This window comes from Emydura macquarii, unplaced genomic scaffold (genome assembly GCF_026122565.2).
Source record: "Emydura macquarii macquarii isolate MOO-44397 ecotype Brisbane River unplaced genomic scaffold, CSIRO-AGI_Emac_v2 contig_306, whole genome shotgun sequence".
Taxonomy (NCBI): Eukaryota; Metazoa; Chordata; order Testudines; family Chelidae; genus Emydura; species Emydura macquarii.
Genome location: NW_027130443.1, coordinates 7,394,177 through 7,411,318, shown reverse-complemented (window position 1 = coordinate 7,411,318; position 17,142 = coordinate 7,394,177). Strand labels below are relative to the sequence as shown.

General features: G+C 44.6%; 1 protein-coding gene across 5 annotated transcripts; it reads left to right on the top strand.

Moving 5' to 3' along the window:
• The first annotated feature begins 2,651 nt into the window (after positions 1-2,651).
• On the top strand, positions 2,652-14,235 carry DUS3L (dihydrouridine synthase 3 like). 5 transcript variants are annotated; one of them, XM_067558094.1, is made up of 13 exons: positions 2,652-2,814; positions 3,873-4,182; positions 4,776-5,387; positions 6,761-6,802; positions 6,962-7,114; positions 7,318-7,434; positions 8,977-9,042; positions 9,130-9,240; positions 9,749-9,845; positions 11,657-11,732; positions 12,437-12,625; positions 12,752-12,880; positions 14,039-14,235. In XM_067558094.1, the coding sequence occupies exons 1-13, from the start codon at positions 2,762-2,764 to the stop codon at positions 14,109-14,111; spliced, it is 2,028 nt and encodes a 675-aa protein (XP_067414195.1). In that variant the 5' UTR covers positions 2,652-2,761; the 3' UTR covers positions 14,112-14,235. The 5 variants fall into 5 exon arrangements, 3 of the variants coding, with proteins under 3 accessions (XP_067414195.1, XP_067414201.1, XP_067414208.1); XR_010921672.1 differs by lacking the exons at positions 12,752-12,880; positions 14,039-14,235 and adding an exon at positions 10,031-10,175 and having other exon boundaries at positions 12,437-12,495; XM_067558100.1 differs by lacking the exon at positions 9,130-9,240.
• The last annotated feature ends 2,907 nt before the right edge of the window (positions 14,236-17,142 follow it).

The following is a 17,142-nucleotide window of genomic DNA, read 5'->3' as shown; positions in this document are numbered from 1 at the left end:
TTGCATCCTGAACTGACACCAGCAGGCCAAAAATGATGTCAGAAATGATTCTTCAGCTGGTCTGAGAAAAGTCTCAGTGCCTTCCTGCCATATTGATTGGTCAGCTGTATAATGTATTAGGCCCAGATTCTCAAAAGGTATTTAGGTACCTAACTCCCATTGATTTCATTACTAAATACTTTGGGGATCGGAGCCATGGTCCTTAGGATTTCTGGCAGCACCACAGTACTGTAACCAATTTATGTGATGGCTCAAACCTTCATGAGATGATGATCCCAATTCCCAAGGTCTGGGGGTTATTATTTTGTGATCTCTCACTGTATCGTATTACCTAAGCAGTTTGGGAGCCATCTCTAGGAGGAAGGCACAAAGCCATACATGTCATTGAAAGGAGTGTACAGACAGCAGATGACCTCTTCCCTCTGGCCATCAGGAACAGAAATACAAAACCTCCCTATTTGCTACTTGGCCTGACCTGGAGAACATTTGTAAATGGTAATATGGAAAATTCTGTCAGCAGATCAACCAGCAGTGAAATCCTGCTCGTGGGAACTTTCAAAAGTTGGATTTGCTTTTCTGCCCAACGTGGGATAGTTCATATCCTCAGTTTAGATAAATGATTAGCAACTGGAGTATGTCTTGCATTTACCACCTTAAAGAGAATGATCTATGCATAATAAGCAAATTTAGATTCATAGAAATTTGGAAAATGACCTTAGAACGTAAAGCGGCTTTTAAGAAAGGGTTAGCTAAAGTGCAGCCTACACACCAAATGCAGCCTGTGGAGCTCCATAATACCATCTGAAGCTGTGGTTGTCTTTAACCATAGACAGGAAGGAGTCTTGCAGCTCAAACATAGCACTGAGAGTCAGGTGATCTGTGTTCTATTCCCAACTCTGCCACTTACTGACTCTGTGAACTGGGGCAAGTTACTCCATCTCTCTTTAACTTCAATGGGGAAAATAATACTTCTTTACTCCACAAGAGCGCTGGGAAGAATCAAGTGCTTTAAGATCCTTGGATGGTAAGTTCTAGAGCAGAGGGAAATGTCATAATTATTTAATAAGGAGGTGCAGCCCATGGAGATAACACTGCACCAAGAGACTTATCTCCTTGAGAATCCCTTCTGAATTAAACAAGAGGTTGACTGCGTTCTGCTCCACTTTTAGGAAAGCCGGCAACTATTTAACTCCTGCCAAACTATCGGTACAGCAACTTATCATCCACCTCCTAGCTGGACCAAGTTTGGCACCCAGTGGTTTTAATCAACCATCATATATTCTTTGCAGTGTTGTTGTACCCGTGTTGGTCCCAGGATGTTAGAGAGACAAGGTGGGCGAGGTGATACATTTTAATGGACTAACTTCTGCTGGTGAAAGAGAAAAGCTTTCGAGCACCACAGAGCTTTCAAGGATGGAGGTGAAATTCATTCTTAAAGAGTTAAGCCTCAACCAATTTATTCTCAGCACTCAAAGGCAGCAGTCATCCCTGGCTTTTTAAATTGCCAGTGCACCACAGACAAATGGCCATGCAGAGAGCCTCATTGTGCTTTCCAAAGCACTACAGCTCTTCCAGGACGCCAACATTTTCTGAGTTTTCACAAAGACACGCTGTAGACTCTTGAATGGACCCATCCAACTACTGAGCTCACCAAACCCACAAAAAGCAGGTTCCCCTCCCCTCCATCAACTCCTCACCAGAGCAGTGGCACCGGAGCAGCTCTGAGAGACTCACCTCTGCCTTGCTGTGACAAGATGTCAGCAGTTGCTACAACGCTTGCACAGAGATGTAGAGCTGTCTTGCTGAGTTTGCCGAACCCAGGCATCCAAAATCATGAGTCAGGCCCCCCAAAATCAAGAGAGTGCCATAAAAATCATGAGATTTCAACCCAAACAAAAAGTGTCGGGACCCTCCCGCCACCTCTTTCTGGTTTTTGAGTCCTTAGGAGTCATGTTTTCAATCTGCTCTCCCACAACGGCAAGGGCTAAACAATATTTTTTTATTATATATTGAATGAAGTCAATTGAATTGAGAAAAACTGAAATTCTCCCAGAATCACATGACTCCAGAGGCAGGGGCCGTAAGAGAAACACCAAGTATCACCAGCCTCCTGATGGAATCACGCCATCCGGCAGCACGTTGGGGGTCGCAGTCAGCGCCCCCACAAACAAGTCGAGGTGCCTCCCCTACAGCAGAGGGGACCCTGCCTAGAGAACCCAGGGGCCCAGCCAAACTGGAGAGCTGGGGTGCAGCCTATCGCCCACTTTGTCACAAAGGCAAACCCCAGCAGGGAGTCTGGGCAACAGCCAGTGTGTGCTATGCTACCAGCAGCCAGGGGCAATGCCCCGGGGTCACCCTCCCACCGGTTGCTTGGCAGACCCTTGGCCCCAGGTTTGCCCCTTGCCCTTAGCTTAGCCTTGGGCTGCTGCACCCTCTGCCCACGCCTGGAGCACTGCCAGACCAGGCCATTCTATCACCCCCTACTATCCAGGCCACATGGTATGACCTGGCTCCCCCCACTATTCTAGGCTACACAGTCCGGTCCTTATCCCGGGTTACCTTCCGCTCCCTCTCCAGCCCCGCCCCTTCCTCCACGTGCGCGCGACCTCCAACCGGCCGGGCTCGCCGCGGCTGGAGCGCACGGCTCGCGCACGCGCTCTAAGGAAGCGCCGCTGCCGCGCGGCCGAGTCGGGAGCGTGAGGTGAGCTGGGGGCGGGCGACTAGTCGCGGCGGGGGAGGGGACACCCGTCCTCATCCCGGCATGGAGGCGGCGGGCGCGGGTCCGGGAGCCGGCGTGGCGCCCATCAGAGCACGGTGAGTACGGGCCGCTGCCGCCTCGCTTCACCCGGCCAGGCCAGGCCTCGCTTCGCCGTCCCATCCTCCTCCAGGACCCCCCCCCCAGAAATCCCCAGAGCCCCCCTTCCCCCGCCACCACTCCCCAGGGCCCCCCCCCCTCAGAAACTCCCCCCTCCTATCCCCAGAGTCCCCCTTTCCTTCCCCTGCCCAGGAGACCCCCCCCCCCCCCCCCGTTCCCCTCTGTTCCCCTCACAAAGCTGCCCACGGTGCTTACTCGGTTTTTCTGTGGTAAAGACCTCTTTCCAATCCCTGGAAATGAGGCCTACGCTGTACCTCCAGCCTCAGCTTCAGAGCCCCGCGGGCATACAAAACCTGTATCTGCATCCGATCTGTGATGTGCAAAAATGGTCCGTGGACATAAAGTGGATTTCCGCAGATTTGCAGGACTCTGCTTCTCTCGAATACATAGGGGGGGGCGGTTAACAGACACCAAAGGCCATAGCCTACATTACGCTAGCTTGATCCAAGTGGCTTGTGAGCTGTTGTCCAGACTCCATCTCCATACTGAGCATGAGGCAGGCTATAAACTGCCCGACCTGAGGGATGGATGTCAGGCTTTGTTTGCACAGCACAGAAGACCAGCTGGGAGTTCCCAGGGTCGCTATTTCCTTTGTCTGCCATCCTCCTATCTGGTGTAGGGGGAGAATACGGTAGAAGGGGGACCTGACCTGCTGGATCACCTGGCCTCAGCCACTGCAAGTTCAAGTAGGACCCCTCTAATGCTCCATTGTGTCTAAGCATAGCCTCAGTGTTGGGGGGAGAACTGGTTTTCAATAATCCTGTAAACCCAATGTCTATGGAGCAGATGGAAAGACTAGCTCAAAAATGATCCAATTTCATATTTTGCTTTATGGCCTACCTGTGGTCAGAAAAGCTAATGCTGGTTTTAATTTCCTTTGTGTAGAATATGCTTCTATCAATCTGCCTGTTCTCTTATCAGTAAACTTTGCTGTCTCATGTAGCACTTGTCAGATGACCAGTCAGAAGTTTAATGAAAACACTCTCTTGCTCTGTAGGTATCGCACCTCCAAAGAACAGTTCCATGCATATCTCAAAGCAGAAAGGAAATCCAGGAATCAGGAAGACAATCAAGATGATGACGGGGAGGAAGATTCTACCAGCAGTGACCAGGCAGAGCCTCCAGCAAAACAGATGAAGCTAGATGATGGTGATCACGTTAAGAAGCATGGAAGCCAAGAGGAAGTTGTAAAAGAAGAAGATAAGAAACCACAGGAATGGAAGAGAGCCAGAGGACAGAATAAGAGTCGGCCATGTATGAAGCCAAATCACTATGAAAAGGACAGGCTATGCCCATCAGTAATCCAGGTAAGTGGCTGGGTTGCTCTGGTTGACAATTTCAGGTTCTTTAGATAAGAATATCTTTAGCTGTAAAGCACTTAGCCATGCATTTGGATTCCTAATATGTCATGAATGAGCCAAATATTTACTTATGGAATGGATGTTACTTATTCTAATGAAGAGATAATTCAGCTATAAAGCCTCACAGAGGTTGCACTTTATTTAGGCCCTGTCTAGTCTGGTGGCTTTTGTGCTGGCACAACCCCTGCATCCCCAGTATAGATGCACTGCAAGGGGGTAATATGGAATCTGCACTAGTGCAACTTACTCCTGCAAGCCACTGAGCTAAGTTTTATCGGTGCAAGCCTCATTTTGCACTGATCCAATGTGTCTACATTAGGAGCTTGCATTGGTGTAGCCGCATCAATGTTGTTGTACCGATGAAGTTTCTCCAAATTAGACAGGTGATCAGGAATGGTGTGTGTGTAAGTGTGTGTGTGTGTGTAAAACTGAATTCCACGAAACATCTCCTGGAAACAAAGCTGATGCACACAGTAAAAATAAGCCCATTTACACATTTGGAGGAGGTTTTACATTGAAAGTGTGTTTTGTTGTTTAAGGAATGTGCAGAGAAATGCTACTTTGGGTCACGGTGCCGCTTCCTGCATGACGTTGGGGAGTATATGGCCATGAAGCCCTCAGACCTTGGGGATAGTTGCGTGCTCTTTAAGACCTTTGGAAAGTGCATTTATGGAGTCACATGCCGCTTCGCTAAGACCCACCTCGGGGAGGACTATAGGAACATCATTAATGAGGACCTTGTAAAGCAGTGGGAGGGGAAACCACTGGTGAAAAACAGCCTCAGCAAAGAGCTCCAGCAGCGACTGCGCAAGAAAAAAGTTTGCTTTGACAAATCCAGTGAGTACCTTAGTCACATGGGCAAACCCAGCAATGCAGAAAATGTGGGAAACAAGGCAGCAGACAACTCAGTAGGGGGAAAGGGAGTGACAAACTGCACAGCATCCAAAGGAAATTCGGAGGGCATGAATGTCAAATCTCCTGGAGAGGAGGCACCAGAATGTCTTGCAATGTCTGAGAAAGGAGAAGCTCCTGGATCAACAGTCCTGCAGAGTCCTTGCCTAGCGGATGACTCAAAGGATTCCACTCTCAAAACAATAGGCCCGGTGACAGATGAAGATGTTATAAAACTGCGGCTGTGTGAGAAAAAAAGAGTAAGTGCTAAAAGTGGGGAAGGGGTCCTATCAGATGGATGCATGTGGTATTAGGACTTGGACTTCTGTTGGGCAACAATCAGGTGGTTTTAAACCTGCACTTGAAAAGCCTCAGTCCGGATGACTAGGAATCTTGGCTAAGGGAGTGGGGTTGAGGTGCCCCAGGTGCTGGTGCAGCACTCATAGCGTACATGCCCTTAGTCCTTGGATGGAGGAGAAGTCTTTCTGGTTCTGCATTTAAACAAGAAAAAGCTTTTTACGTGTCAGGTTATGCTGCAGCGGAGGTTGGCACCTCGGATCCCAAGCAAGGGGAGGGGCCTGCTGTCTACTATGCTTAGAGAACTCTCAGGTCTAAGCCTCTGGTTTTAAATGTATTTCAGTGATTGCCTCTTTATGTACAGAGTAATCCCAATCATCCAGCCTATGAGTCAGAAAAGAGCTGCCGTCCCCCTGTGCAGCAGTGTGCATCACACATTGCTCTCTTGCTTATCCAAACCCCTTTTCCCACTTTACCCCCCGCAAATTTGTTCTCAAATAGTTTTAGACAATTAATTATTTGTCTCTTTGAAGGCTCTGGTGGTGTTATTTCGTAATAAATGCTTTTCAGGTCCGCTGCTCAGAAAAATATTTTGTCTTGCTCGTGTGGAAACCACCTAGCTGTAGGTATTATTAGGGCCTGGTCTACAGATAGCTTGTGTAACTCCCATCAACTTTGTAACGTTCATTTAGTGCACCGTCTCCACTGTGCTGCGCCAACGGGAAATGCGTACCCATCGATGCAGCGCTACACTTTTTGGGGAGGTGGTTTTATCAGATCGATTTCTGGATCGATTGAGCGGGGCTTCACTGCTGCTCAATCAAACTGGATAAATCGATCTGACTGAGGCAAATTTGACGCCGTGAGTATAGACGTAGCCTAGCTCTGATTTGAACTCACCTGGCAAATGCCTCAGGAGCTTTAAGAGAAAAATGTACCCAGAAAGGCTGTCGGGCTAAGAAAAAAATCATTGCTTTTCAGAAAAAAAAGCTCCCTGCCCTCTTCCTCTACAACCTGCCTTACTAAAATGTTATTTCCCCCATTTCTAGAGCTGTCTTTCACTTCACTCGTCTTAGGCAATGCAAATAGATTAGTCAGTTTAATTTTTAAGTTCTCATGCCCTAGCGCAGTGGTGCAGTGTTTGAGTTTCAAACTCTGCAGGGGGATGCTTAAATTTTAAAAAATACTGTTTTCATGGAAACTAAAAGAAAATATCAGGTGTTTATTGATAAATTCTGTAAAAGCCAAACTCCCAGAGTGTCTCTAACTGAAATTCCCCACTTGGCCTTCACTATTTTAGCTCTTCTAACATGCTTTTACCATCTTTATTTTCCAGTTGGATATCCGGGGCAAACTCTACCTGGCTCCCTTAACAACGGTAGGTAGAATAGTTCTTCTACCGTGGTTTGGGTTTTTTTATTTGTGAAAATTGGCTGTAAAACCACTTTGACGGGACAAGTTTCTCACATGAGTGGTACAGGTCAAAAAAACTCTGCTGATAATTATCCTAACCCTCTCCTATTGCTCTGGCTTTCAGTGTGGTAACCTCCCTTTCCGGAGAATATGTAAGCGTTTTGGAGCAGATGTCACCTGTGGAGAAATGGCTGTGTGCACAAACTTGCTCCAAGGCCAGTCATCTGAATGGGCTCTCTTGAAGCGGCACTACACAGAAGATCTCTTTGGAGTGCAGGTCCAGTATTGTCACTTTGGCAATGAGGGAAACCAGAAACAGCTCGTGTATTTCTTACTTGGGAAACATTGCCCACTGGGTGTCTGCAGGAAGTAACTTTCCCTATGGGTGAACTGCCCTTGTGTCTTTGAGCTGAGACTTGGGCATTTCTTTTGGAGAGATCAGCTCATTATGGCTGAATCCTGTCCTGTTTTCCCTTTCAGCTGGAGGGAGCATTTCCAGACACTATGACCAGATGTGCAGAACTTCTGAACCAGACCATTGAGATGGATTTTGTAGACATCAACGTTGGATGCCCAATAGATCTGGTGTATAAAAAGGTAACATTTAGCAATATCCTCCATCCTTTCCCAGAGCGGGTGTCTTTCCTTTGCTTTACCTCCCAATCCCTAGTCTATTCACAACACAATTTAAAGTTGCCACTGCCTGTTCTGTGTGAGGACCATCATTTCTACACACGGAGTAACCTTCCCTATTCCAGGGCTTGTCTCAATGACTTCATATCCAATGTGTTTACCTTACAAATAATAAGATGGTTTTTCTAACTGTGCAAACTCAGTCTAGGATCTGAAAGTCAAGCTTAGGTTTATTCTGAATCCTGCATTATCTCAGCAACAATGTTTCTTCAACTGGAACCTAGTTCATAGAAAATAAGGCCAGAAGGGACTGTTAGGTCATCTAGTCTGCCCTCTTGTCCAGTAAAGGCCATGGAATTTCAACCAGTTACTCTTGTAGGAGGCCCAGTAACTTCTGTTAACAATTAACACTAGTTAACAGCTCTGTTGCTAGTGTGCAAGCCAGGCCAGAATACAGCTCCTGCTCTGCAGACCTAACACACTTGTGAGAACTTATTTTGTCAGTGACCTCAGCAGCCACAGTCCTAAGTTTTACTGTGGGGGCAGATCCTTTGAAAGGAAAGGTGCAGTTTTTAGAGTGGTCTTTCTCATCATTGTCAGAGTTTCAGGGTTAACTGCAACTTTGACACACTTCCACCCTGGTCTTCCGAGGGGGCTCCTGCTTAAAGGTTTCAGGCTTCCTAGCTGTCGCTGCTCTTAGGTGAAGACCTGTCTCTCTTTCCCTTAAGACTGGAGGTTTAGGCTTGCAGTCTCTCTGCACTTCACTATGATTTCCCCAGTGAGTCCGCCCAGGGTCCAGCACCTGTGAGTTGCCTTTCTCCAGGGGCTTCCACAGTGTATACCAGTTACCAGCCAGCTGTCAAAGCAACTAGCTTTTACAGAGCAAAATACATTTATTCTTAGGCAAAAGCATTAAAGAAAACATGTAAAAAAAAAAAAAAAAAGGCACAATACGCATGCTAAAAGATAACTGATGTGTGACCTCTGGTAATGTGGCATGCCAAAGTGTTTCTAACCCTTCAACAAGGGTGGGGACCCCCCATGGACAGAAGGTCCTCTTCATTTGGTGAGTCAAAAAGAAAACCCTGTTTCAGTTTAAACTCAGCCTTTTTATACCAAAAGCCCTTTGTTGGTTTCTGTAAAAACCCAGTTTGAGCCAGTATGTGAGAGCCACCCTCAGGGGTGGTCCCCACCTCTCTGGGGTTGTTTACAGTTCCAATGACGCGCCTTAATCACCCACCACTGTTTTTAATTCTTGGAGGAGCTGTGGTAAAACTCCCACCCAGAGCTGCATACAATCAGTGCCCAAAATAATACATTAACCATTCCTATACTTCATAAAGTATGGTTCTCCCAAAGATACAGTGTGCAGTTGCAATGTGTGTCACAATCTTAACTGCACTTTAAGATGAAAGTGCAATCTTCTCCAGTTCTCTTAGTTCCAGTAAGGCTCTTGGGTTAGATGAAAATACAAGGATCTCTGACTGTGTCTGTTCTATCCTATAGGGAGGTGGATGTGCCTTAATGAACCGTTCCAACAAGTTTGAACAGATAGTGAGAGGAATGAATTCGGTGAGTACCAGGCATCCCCTGGCTGAGAAGAAAGCTTCCAAACAAAGCTCTTTTTTCTGGTTTAGCTTTACTCTGCACTCTCTGTAGGTACTTGATGTTCCTTTGACAGTGAAGATAAGGACTGGTGTGCAAGAGAAAGTCAACCTGGCACATAAAGTAATCCCCAACCTCCGGAAGTGGGGAGCTTCCATGGTCACGGTAGGGGCATCTTCCTGTGCTTGATGTTAGGAATTTAGCCAAGGTCCGTGATGCTTTGCTTGTCCGTCATCGTTTAGGTGCATCTAGTCTGATGATTCTTTTGGTAGTGGCTTGTGCCTAATGCTTCAAGATAGAAGCATGAACCCAGCCATTTGTCCAAACTTGTATTGTGAGGGAGGGAGGATGGCAATGCCCAGATACCATAGTGAGGGACACACTATCATTAATGCCACCTTGGTCTCTGGCCACATTGATAATCCCTATTCCTTCTTGCTCTATCTTGCAAGCCCTGAAAATGCTGTGTTTGTTCATAATGTCTTTTTTGATTCTGCTAACCAGTTCTCCTACAGTTCACTGCGGCACTGACCTCTGCAGACTGCTTAGGCTCTGTGTTATCAAAGCATTTCACTCTTATCCATTTTGAACTTATTGCCTTTCTTGTAGTATCTCGCCCCTCACTGCTTTAGGTGCTTGGTGAGGTATTAATTGTAACTCTTCTTTCTGTTAGCTTCATGGCCGATCTAGAGAACAGCGTTACACAAAGGTTGCAGACTGGGAATACATAGCAGAGTGTGCTAAATTAGCCAGCCCGATGCCTCTATTTGGTAGGTTTCTCTCCACTGATTTCTTTTTATATTACTTCTATTTAATGATTAGTTTATTTTCAATCCATTTGTTTCTCTGAAATGTGATCTGTGTATAGTTAAAATGTTACTGGTCCAATTAATATAAGATCCACAACCCCAAAACTGCATCTCCTTCAGTGAGATTCTTGTCTTCATTATTGCAGCTATTTGTTTCTGAGGGAAAGTTAAGAGGCCTGAGCACATTCAGTCTGGGGGAAAGACTGAAGCAGAGAGACAGAACTAATGACAAATCCTTAAAGTGATGTCAGAGAGGAGATTGATCAGCTGTTACCAATTGTGGTTGGCCACGTGAGTTAAAGTGCTGCTCTGGTCTGAAAAATTACACCACTTTACTCAGTTCTTCTGTGGTGTAACTCCATTGGGTCAGTGAACTGACAGTGAATCTCCCCCACTGCCCCATTGTGTATTACAAGTCTCATCTACCATTAAACTCCTGTTAGCTGTGTAGAGACACGAGGGCTTGGGTAGAGTGAGCTGTAGTTCATTCCTGTTCATGTATCATCAGTTGAATTGTTGTCTAACAATTCTGTCCCCATGCTTCTGAAACCCCAGGGCAAGATAAGCTTGAACAGGTGTAACTGGGAGCAGAATTTGAAAGTTAGTGGCGGTAGAACTTGATCTGTAAAATATTCCAGTTTTCCATAATCCTCCCGATTTTTACATAAAATTACTAATTCAGCTTTAAATCTACTAATTTTGCAAGCCCCCACCTTATGTATAAAAATAGGCATGTGTGTCAGTCACCACCACTCGGGTCTGAGAAACAGCAAATAGCGCTGCAGCCATGAGGGGTATTCTTCTCCGCCGGCCCTGTGGCACACGCACAGACTGTGCAGTGAGGGTTCTTTAGGAGGCAGGTCACAGGGATTTTGCATGGGTTGGGACACTTCTGGATTCACCACCCAAGCCACATGCTGTCTTGCACTCTAATAGCCCCCTGCGGACCTTGCTGGATTATGTTAATGTGCTCTAAGTACCTAGAGCTCGCCAGCAAGGCTCACAGGAGGCAGTCAGAGCATAACGCAGCCTGTGGCTTGGGCAGTGAATCCAGTGCCCCAAACCCCACTGACAATCACTGTGGCTTGCCTCCTATCAGACCCTCACTGCTCAGTCTGTGAAGGAAGAGAAGCCAAAGGGGCAGGAGGAGAAAGTAGTGGTGGAAGAGAGAGGGAACGTAACAGAGGAAGGAGAAGAGGCGGAAGATCATCCAGGAAAGAGGTCCAAGCCCAGCACTGGCCAAGGTAATTAAGGGCCCTATGAGGCATAGAAGGGCAGCTTTCCCAGGGCCAATCCTCCCCTTCTCTCTGTTTGGGGGTAGGGATCCAGGGCATCCCCACCCCCCTTGGCCATAAACAGCAAGTGGAGGAGGAAGCGGTCCCAGTTTCTACAGGGAGGGCAGAGCAGGGGGGAGAGATCCAAGCAACCTCCCTATTTTTTTTCCATATGCGCTAAAATGTCTCAAACAAGCTTGGCATTTCAACTGCTGGCAGTGATGCACAAGCCAAAAAGAACCTATTGTGACCCCTGAGTACCAGGCTGAATTTTCAAGATTAGCAATTGTAAAGGGAATAAATTCAAAGGATATTTTTTTCTAAGTAAATCTGTAGTCCCTGTGAGAGTATAAACCCAGAGCCCCTGACGCCATTTTACAGGATCACTTTTCAGAGTATAAGGGTACTTTTAAATTTCATCCTGTGCCTGAATTAACTCATTGTTCCATGATCTTATGTGCCACTCTGACCTCTGGGCTTCTCCCCCTTCTAACACAGGAAATGGCGATATTTTGTCATACGAAGATGCTAATCGAGCTATGCAAACTGGAGTCTCAGGAATTATGATTGCAAGGTAAATGGCTACCTTTCCTACTTACTTGTGTTTCTCTTAGCTGTATTGAAGCAGAAATAACAAAAAAGTCAGTGATGACAAGGGTTTCCTCTTGGCAAAGCTGTTCTTGGAGGCTTGTCATTGTTTGTTTGGTCTAAGAAAGCAGACTCCCATGGGAGTTGAAAGCTACAGCACTGTTTGCTACTTCAGGCAAAGCTTTTAAAGGAGGTGCGCTCAGATTACAGAGAGCTGAGAAGTCTCCTTAAACTGGATGAAGGTGTGAGCAGAAGCACATGGTATTGCAAATAGTGATAATTCATTGCCCAACCAGGCACTTGAGCACATGATTTGGGTGACATCTTCCTGTTTAGTCTTTGGGATGGAAGCTGCTAAGCTGTTGCTGGTAGGGTTGGCATGACTATTAAGACTGAATCAACTAGCAGGCTGAAAAAACGTAAATCCCTTTAGACCTAAACCACCAGCCTTGTGTTGTCTCATTAGTGGTCAGATCCTCCGGCCAGAGCTGAGTTTATAGGAGGTTTTAACTAGAAAATGAAATGTATTCTTCCTGTGCCCACTGGGAGGTAACTCAGCAACACAAATGCTTTGTGGCCAGAGTCATCCCATGTCTTGAATATACAAGTCTGTTGATAAAGTTAAGTTTTATAGCTGGCCAAACTCTGCCTTTGGTTACAACCATTTTCCTTTCTGATCTGATCTTGCAGAGGGGCATTGATCAAACCTTGGATTTTCACTGAAGTGAAAGAACAGCGACACTGGGACATCTCTTCCAATGAAAGATTTGATATTCTCAAAGATTTCACCAATTATGGCCTCGAACATTGGGGTTCGGATACCCAGGGGGTGGAGAAAACCAGGAAGTTCATGCTGGAATGGCTCTCATTTTTGTGCAGGTAACTTGCTTTCTCAAACACCTTTGTTGGTAGAAAGCTTTTTCTTGATTGGTCTCTGCCTCTACTGTAGTATTTTAAAGAATAATAGAATTCAGTGGCATTTAATATATGTATTTGCATTGTAAGGTATATTCCAGCTGGTCTATTGGACTACCTACCTCAGAAAATTAACGAGCGGCCTCCTTATTATATGGGAAGAGACTATCTGGAGACGTTAATGGCAAGCCAAAATGTGGATGACTGGATTAAAATAAGGTAAATAGTTAACAGTGGTCATGAAAGAGACAGTTGGTCATTGTGATTGCATCCTGCAACCTAATATTCAAATACTAGACAATGCACAATCATATTGGCATGGAAGGATCATTGGAACATCATGATTTGTAGTTTATCCTGCTTTCTCTCCCCATTTCCCATGAGAATTCTGTAGGCTTGGTTAGGGTCATGGTCTGCTTTCCTAGCACAGTGACAGTAAGAACCTGATTAGAACGGTGTGATGTCCTCACTTCAGTGGGTTTTCAGTTAAACCTTGTATTGCCATATTACTCTCTCCCTATTTGTATGTGCCCTTGGCCATTTTGTTAGTAATGGAAACAGATGCCTCCAACCAAGTTTCTAGAACATCTGTACATTTCAGCCCGACTTGGTAAATGCCATTTTCCAAGCAGAACCTGCAACTTCAGGATCCAGAAAGCACCTTAGTTCTATACTGTTCATTGAGAGTTTGAAAACATTTAAGACTTAATATAAAAAGTCTCTTTGCATATGAAAAATACATTTTGTTAATGTAAAATTTTAGAAGTACTAGCCTGTTCCCAGAAGTGTGGTTTGTAGCGTATACCTGAATGCAGAGCAGACATTGTATCTTATATTCATGCGGACACCTCTGGTCCGTTGTTACATAGTTGCTCACCCTGCTGGTGTTCACTGCCTACATGGCTGGTCTTGTGGAAAATGATAGTGCATTGATAAAACACTGGTGTCTTAGGAATTTTGGTTTTAATCCTTTTTATATACAATAAACTAAACCATTATATTCCTTAATGTGAACTTTTAGTACTTAAATATATCATTGGAATTCTGAAATAAGAAATGTTTGAGACATTAGTATTGATTGACTTCAAGGGAGCTGAGGATCTGGTCAATGAGGCTACACAGATTTACACCAGCCGTGTCATGTTATGCCAGCTGAGGGATCTGGTCCTTAATATGAGCACCAATAGTGTCTAGCGCTGTGTAACCAGAAGAAGAGGTGGGAGGGGGAGATGGGGTAGATTTTCAATTTAGGTGCCTATGGTTCCTACTGCAAAGAGAGCACAGCCTCGCACGGATCAAGGAGTGTATGTTGCATGTCAGTTTGAGGTATAAGCAGAATCTGAGTGTATTTGAATACAAATCTTTGTTTTGTTGCAGTGAGATGCTTTTGGGACCTGTACCTACAAACTTCACCTTCCTGCCTAAACACAAGGCAAATTCTTACAGATAAAAACTTTTCCAGTCAGTCCTACACAGGCACAGCAAGAGAAGGCAACAGAGCTGTATTTCATGACATGGATTATCTGCTTCTGGCTGCTAGGAATTAAATAAAATTTTATGGTTTTTAACATCTAGTTAATGTTGGTCTTTACACATCTGATAACTGGACAAATGTCAAAACTCAGCTGGCCTTTGAGTCTTGGCAGGAAGCTGCCTATCTAAAGGTCTTTGTATCTACAGTCCTATGATCCTCATTACCAACAGTGTGAGAACCCACAATCTTAAAAAGGTAGGTATGCTCTCAGCACCCAGGAGGAGGGTAGTTTTTTTATCCCCATTTTATAGATGAGGAACCGAGCCAGAGGTGCCAAGTGACTTGTCCAGGGTGTCACAGGAAATCCATAGAAGAGTAGGGACTTGAACCTGGTCGTCCCAGGCCCTAACTACTGTACCATATTCTTTATGTAACTTTTACATTTTCTCCGAAGACTTTTCATTGCTAAAAAAAAAAAAAAAAAAAAAAAAGTGCTTGTTGATCAGTGGCTTTCCTTAATCCACCACTTAAGCTTTCTTGTACATTTACATCTCATGTGTAGATGCTTCTCTAGCGGGGGTTAAAAAGACCTTGAGGATGTGGTCACTAGTAGTAATGCAGCCTTGCTTGTTGCAGTTGCCACTCATGCAAAAAAAAAAAAAAAAAAAAAAAAATCATCCATCACTGCACAATTGCTTTCTTTGTCAGTAAAAATGTCGATTCAATCAGCTCCTCTAGATATTCAGTCAGGGGAAGAGATTTTTTTCACATTATTAGACACCTAGAGGTGGTGATGGAATCGACATTTTTACTGAAAACAAAAGCATTTGTGCAGTTGAAGCATTGGGACTGGTTTTTTGCATGAGTGGCAGCTAGATTAACACAAGCCATTAAATAACCCTACCTGGGCTCCAAAGGGATCCTTCCCTTTAGTCAGTCTCTCCAGCTTTTATTTTGATACACATTCAATAAATACATTGCACAAACTCCTAGCACAATTACAAATAACTCCCAAATGCACTTTGTATACAGCACTAAAGATTCTGCATCTGGGATTTGAACAGATCTGTCAGATGTATGGGCTAGAACACAATTCAGCTCATTCTCCCATAGCTGAGTTATTGGGTCTGCAGAGCTAACATGAGTAAAAGTCAGAAATTCATTCCAGCCAGTCTGTTTGCCACATGACCTAAATACACATCTAGAGCAGAGCTGTCTATTCAGAAAGTGCCACTTTTACCTACTTCCTTTTCCAAGTGATGGAGTCTTACATTTAATGTCTATGTACAAGGATTCAGCAAACACTATAGAATCACTGTTGTGGTGCTGGATCACTTGTACTGAGATTAGATTATAGTGGGAAAAGGTGGGTGCAGTTCCAGTTCCACTTCCTCATGCATACAAGCTATGTGCCATACTGGTACAGAACTTGCAACGAGTAGGACAACAAATGTGAACGGAGGCTTGGTTTTCCTTCTAGCAAGTGCTGTTGACCCCTCTTGGTTCCTCTGCCTTTCCAGAGTTACTTCTAAAACAGTGATCACATGCCTTTTCCGAGTAGAACTACAGTCGAACACATTACCCTTAGTACCTATTATTTAAGCACTGGCTGTGTACAGACATGTTGACCAGAGGGAGCATTTATATTTAAGAATGCCAGTCTCTTCAGAGATGGGAATACCTAAAATGGACTGGTTATGATGGCTGCTGTCATGTTAAGACAAAAGGTTGGATTTTCAAAAAGCATTCAAGCTCTTAAGTCACACAAGTCCTATTAACTTTCAAGATCTAGGCTCCTAAGTGCTTTTGAAAAATCCCACCCTAAAACTTGTAACACCATAAAACAGTTGCACAATGCTATGACTATCTCAACGCCCCTTTGGGTCACTTCTTAACTTGAATAAGTCTGTGAATTAAACAGATTTTGCCATTGTCTTTTACATGTCATGGACATCACCTGTGCAAAAACTAGTGTAAAAATGCTCCAAATTCAGAAGTTAGTTTTTCACTCTGCACAATTATAAATGACAACACATGCAAGGAAGTGGAGAATCAGGCCCATAGTACTCAGGTGCAGATATTAAACAGTGTTGGGTCTGTTTTTCAGAGACGCTGAGCACTTGTAGCTCTGCGACTAAAACTGGAGTTGGGGGTACTTAACACTTTCGAAATTACGACCTGTGTTCACCTGTAAAATTGTCTAAATAAACTTTCCCTGTGTTCTAGGGTCTTCCAGCTGCCCATGAGCTGGCCTATTTCCATATCGTTTTCATGCAAGGAAATGAAATGTAAATCATGGTCCATGGTGATTAGATTGTAGTTGTTCATGGGAGAGGAAAAAACAATACACTTCCAGCATTTCATAGTCACATAATAAATCTTTCATAAAAGTAGCTCGGGCAAGAAAAGGCGATGATGCACCATGAAAAGTTAATGGCATCAGTCAAAGGCGTGAAATTTTTCCCCTCTTTTTTTTTTTTAAATTTCCTTGTGTTAATATTAAGAGTCAATTTTTCAGCTGCCTGGGAGGCACTGAGTTCATAAAAATGCTGCTGAAACTGCCAATGTGTAGACATTGTATAATACAGTAAACTGCTAAGCAATGTTGGTGATTGTATGGCAGGAGAGACGCTGTGGCAGACAGCAGCTTTGCACTGTTTTGTTAATATGCAGCCAGCTTGCATAGGTCATCGCTCCATTAATGCATCTGCAGGGATGCTTCTGCCAGCGCTCTTAGAGATGTTTGTTTTACACAGGGGGCTCTTAGGTTAAACTTTTGAGCCTTGTTTAGGTATTTGCTGCTGGTTGGGCCCTTGAGCTTCTAACCACGAAATGCCTTGGCATAATTGATATTTTAATTGATGGAAGGGTTCCTCGGTCTAGGGGGAAGTGCTTTTTGTCTTTTTGAAATCAAAAGAAATGAGTGCAATGGTAAAAGCTTATATTTACAAAGGTATTTCTGCATTTTAAGAGACAGCTCCTTTTGTAAGTCTACCCAGCTACCTAA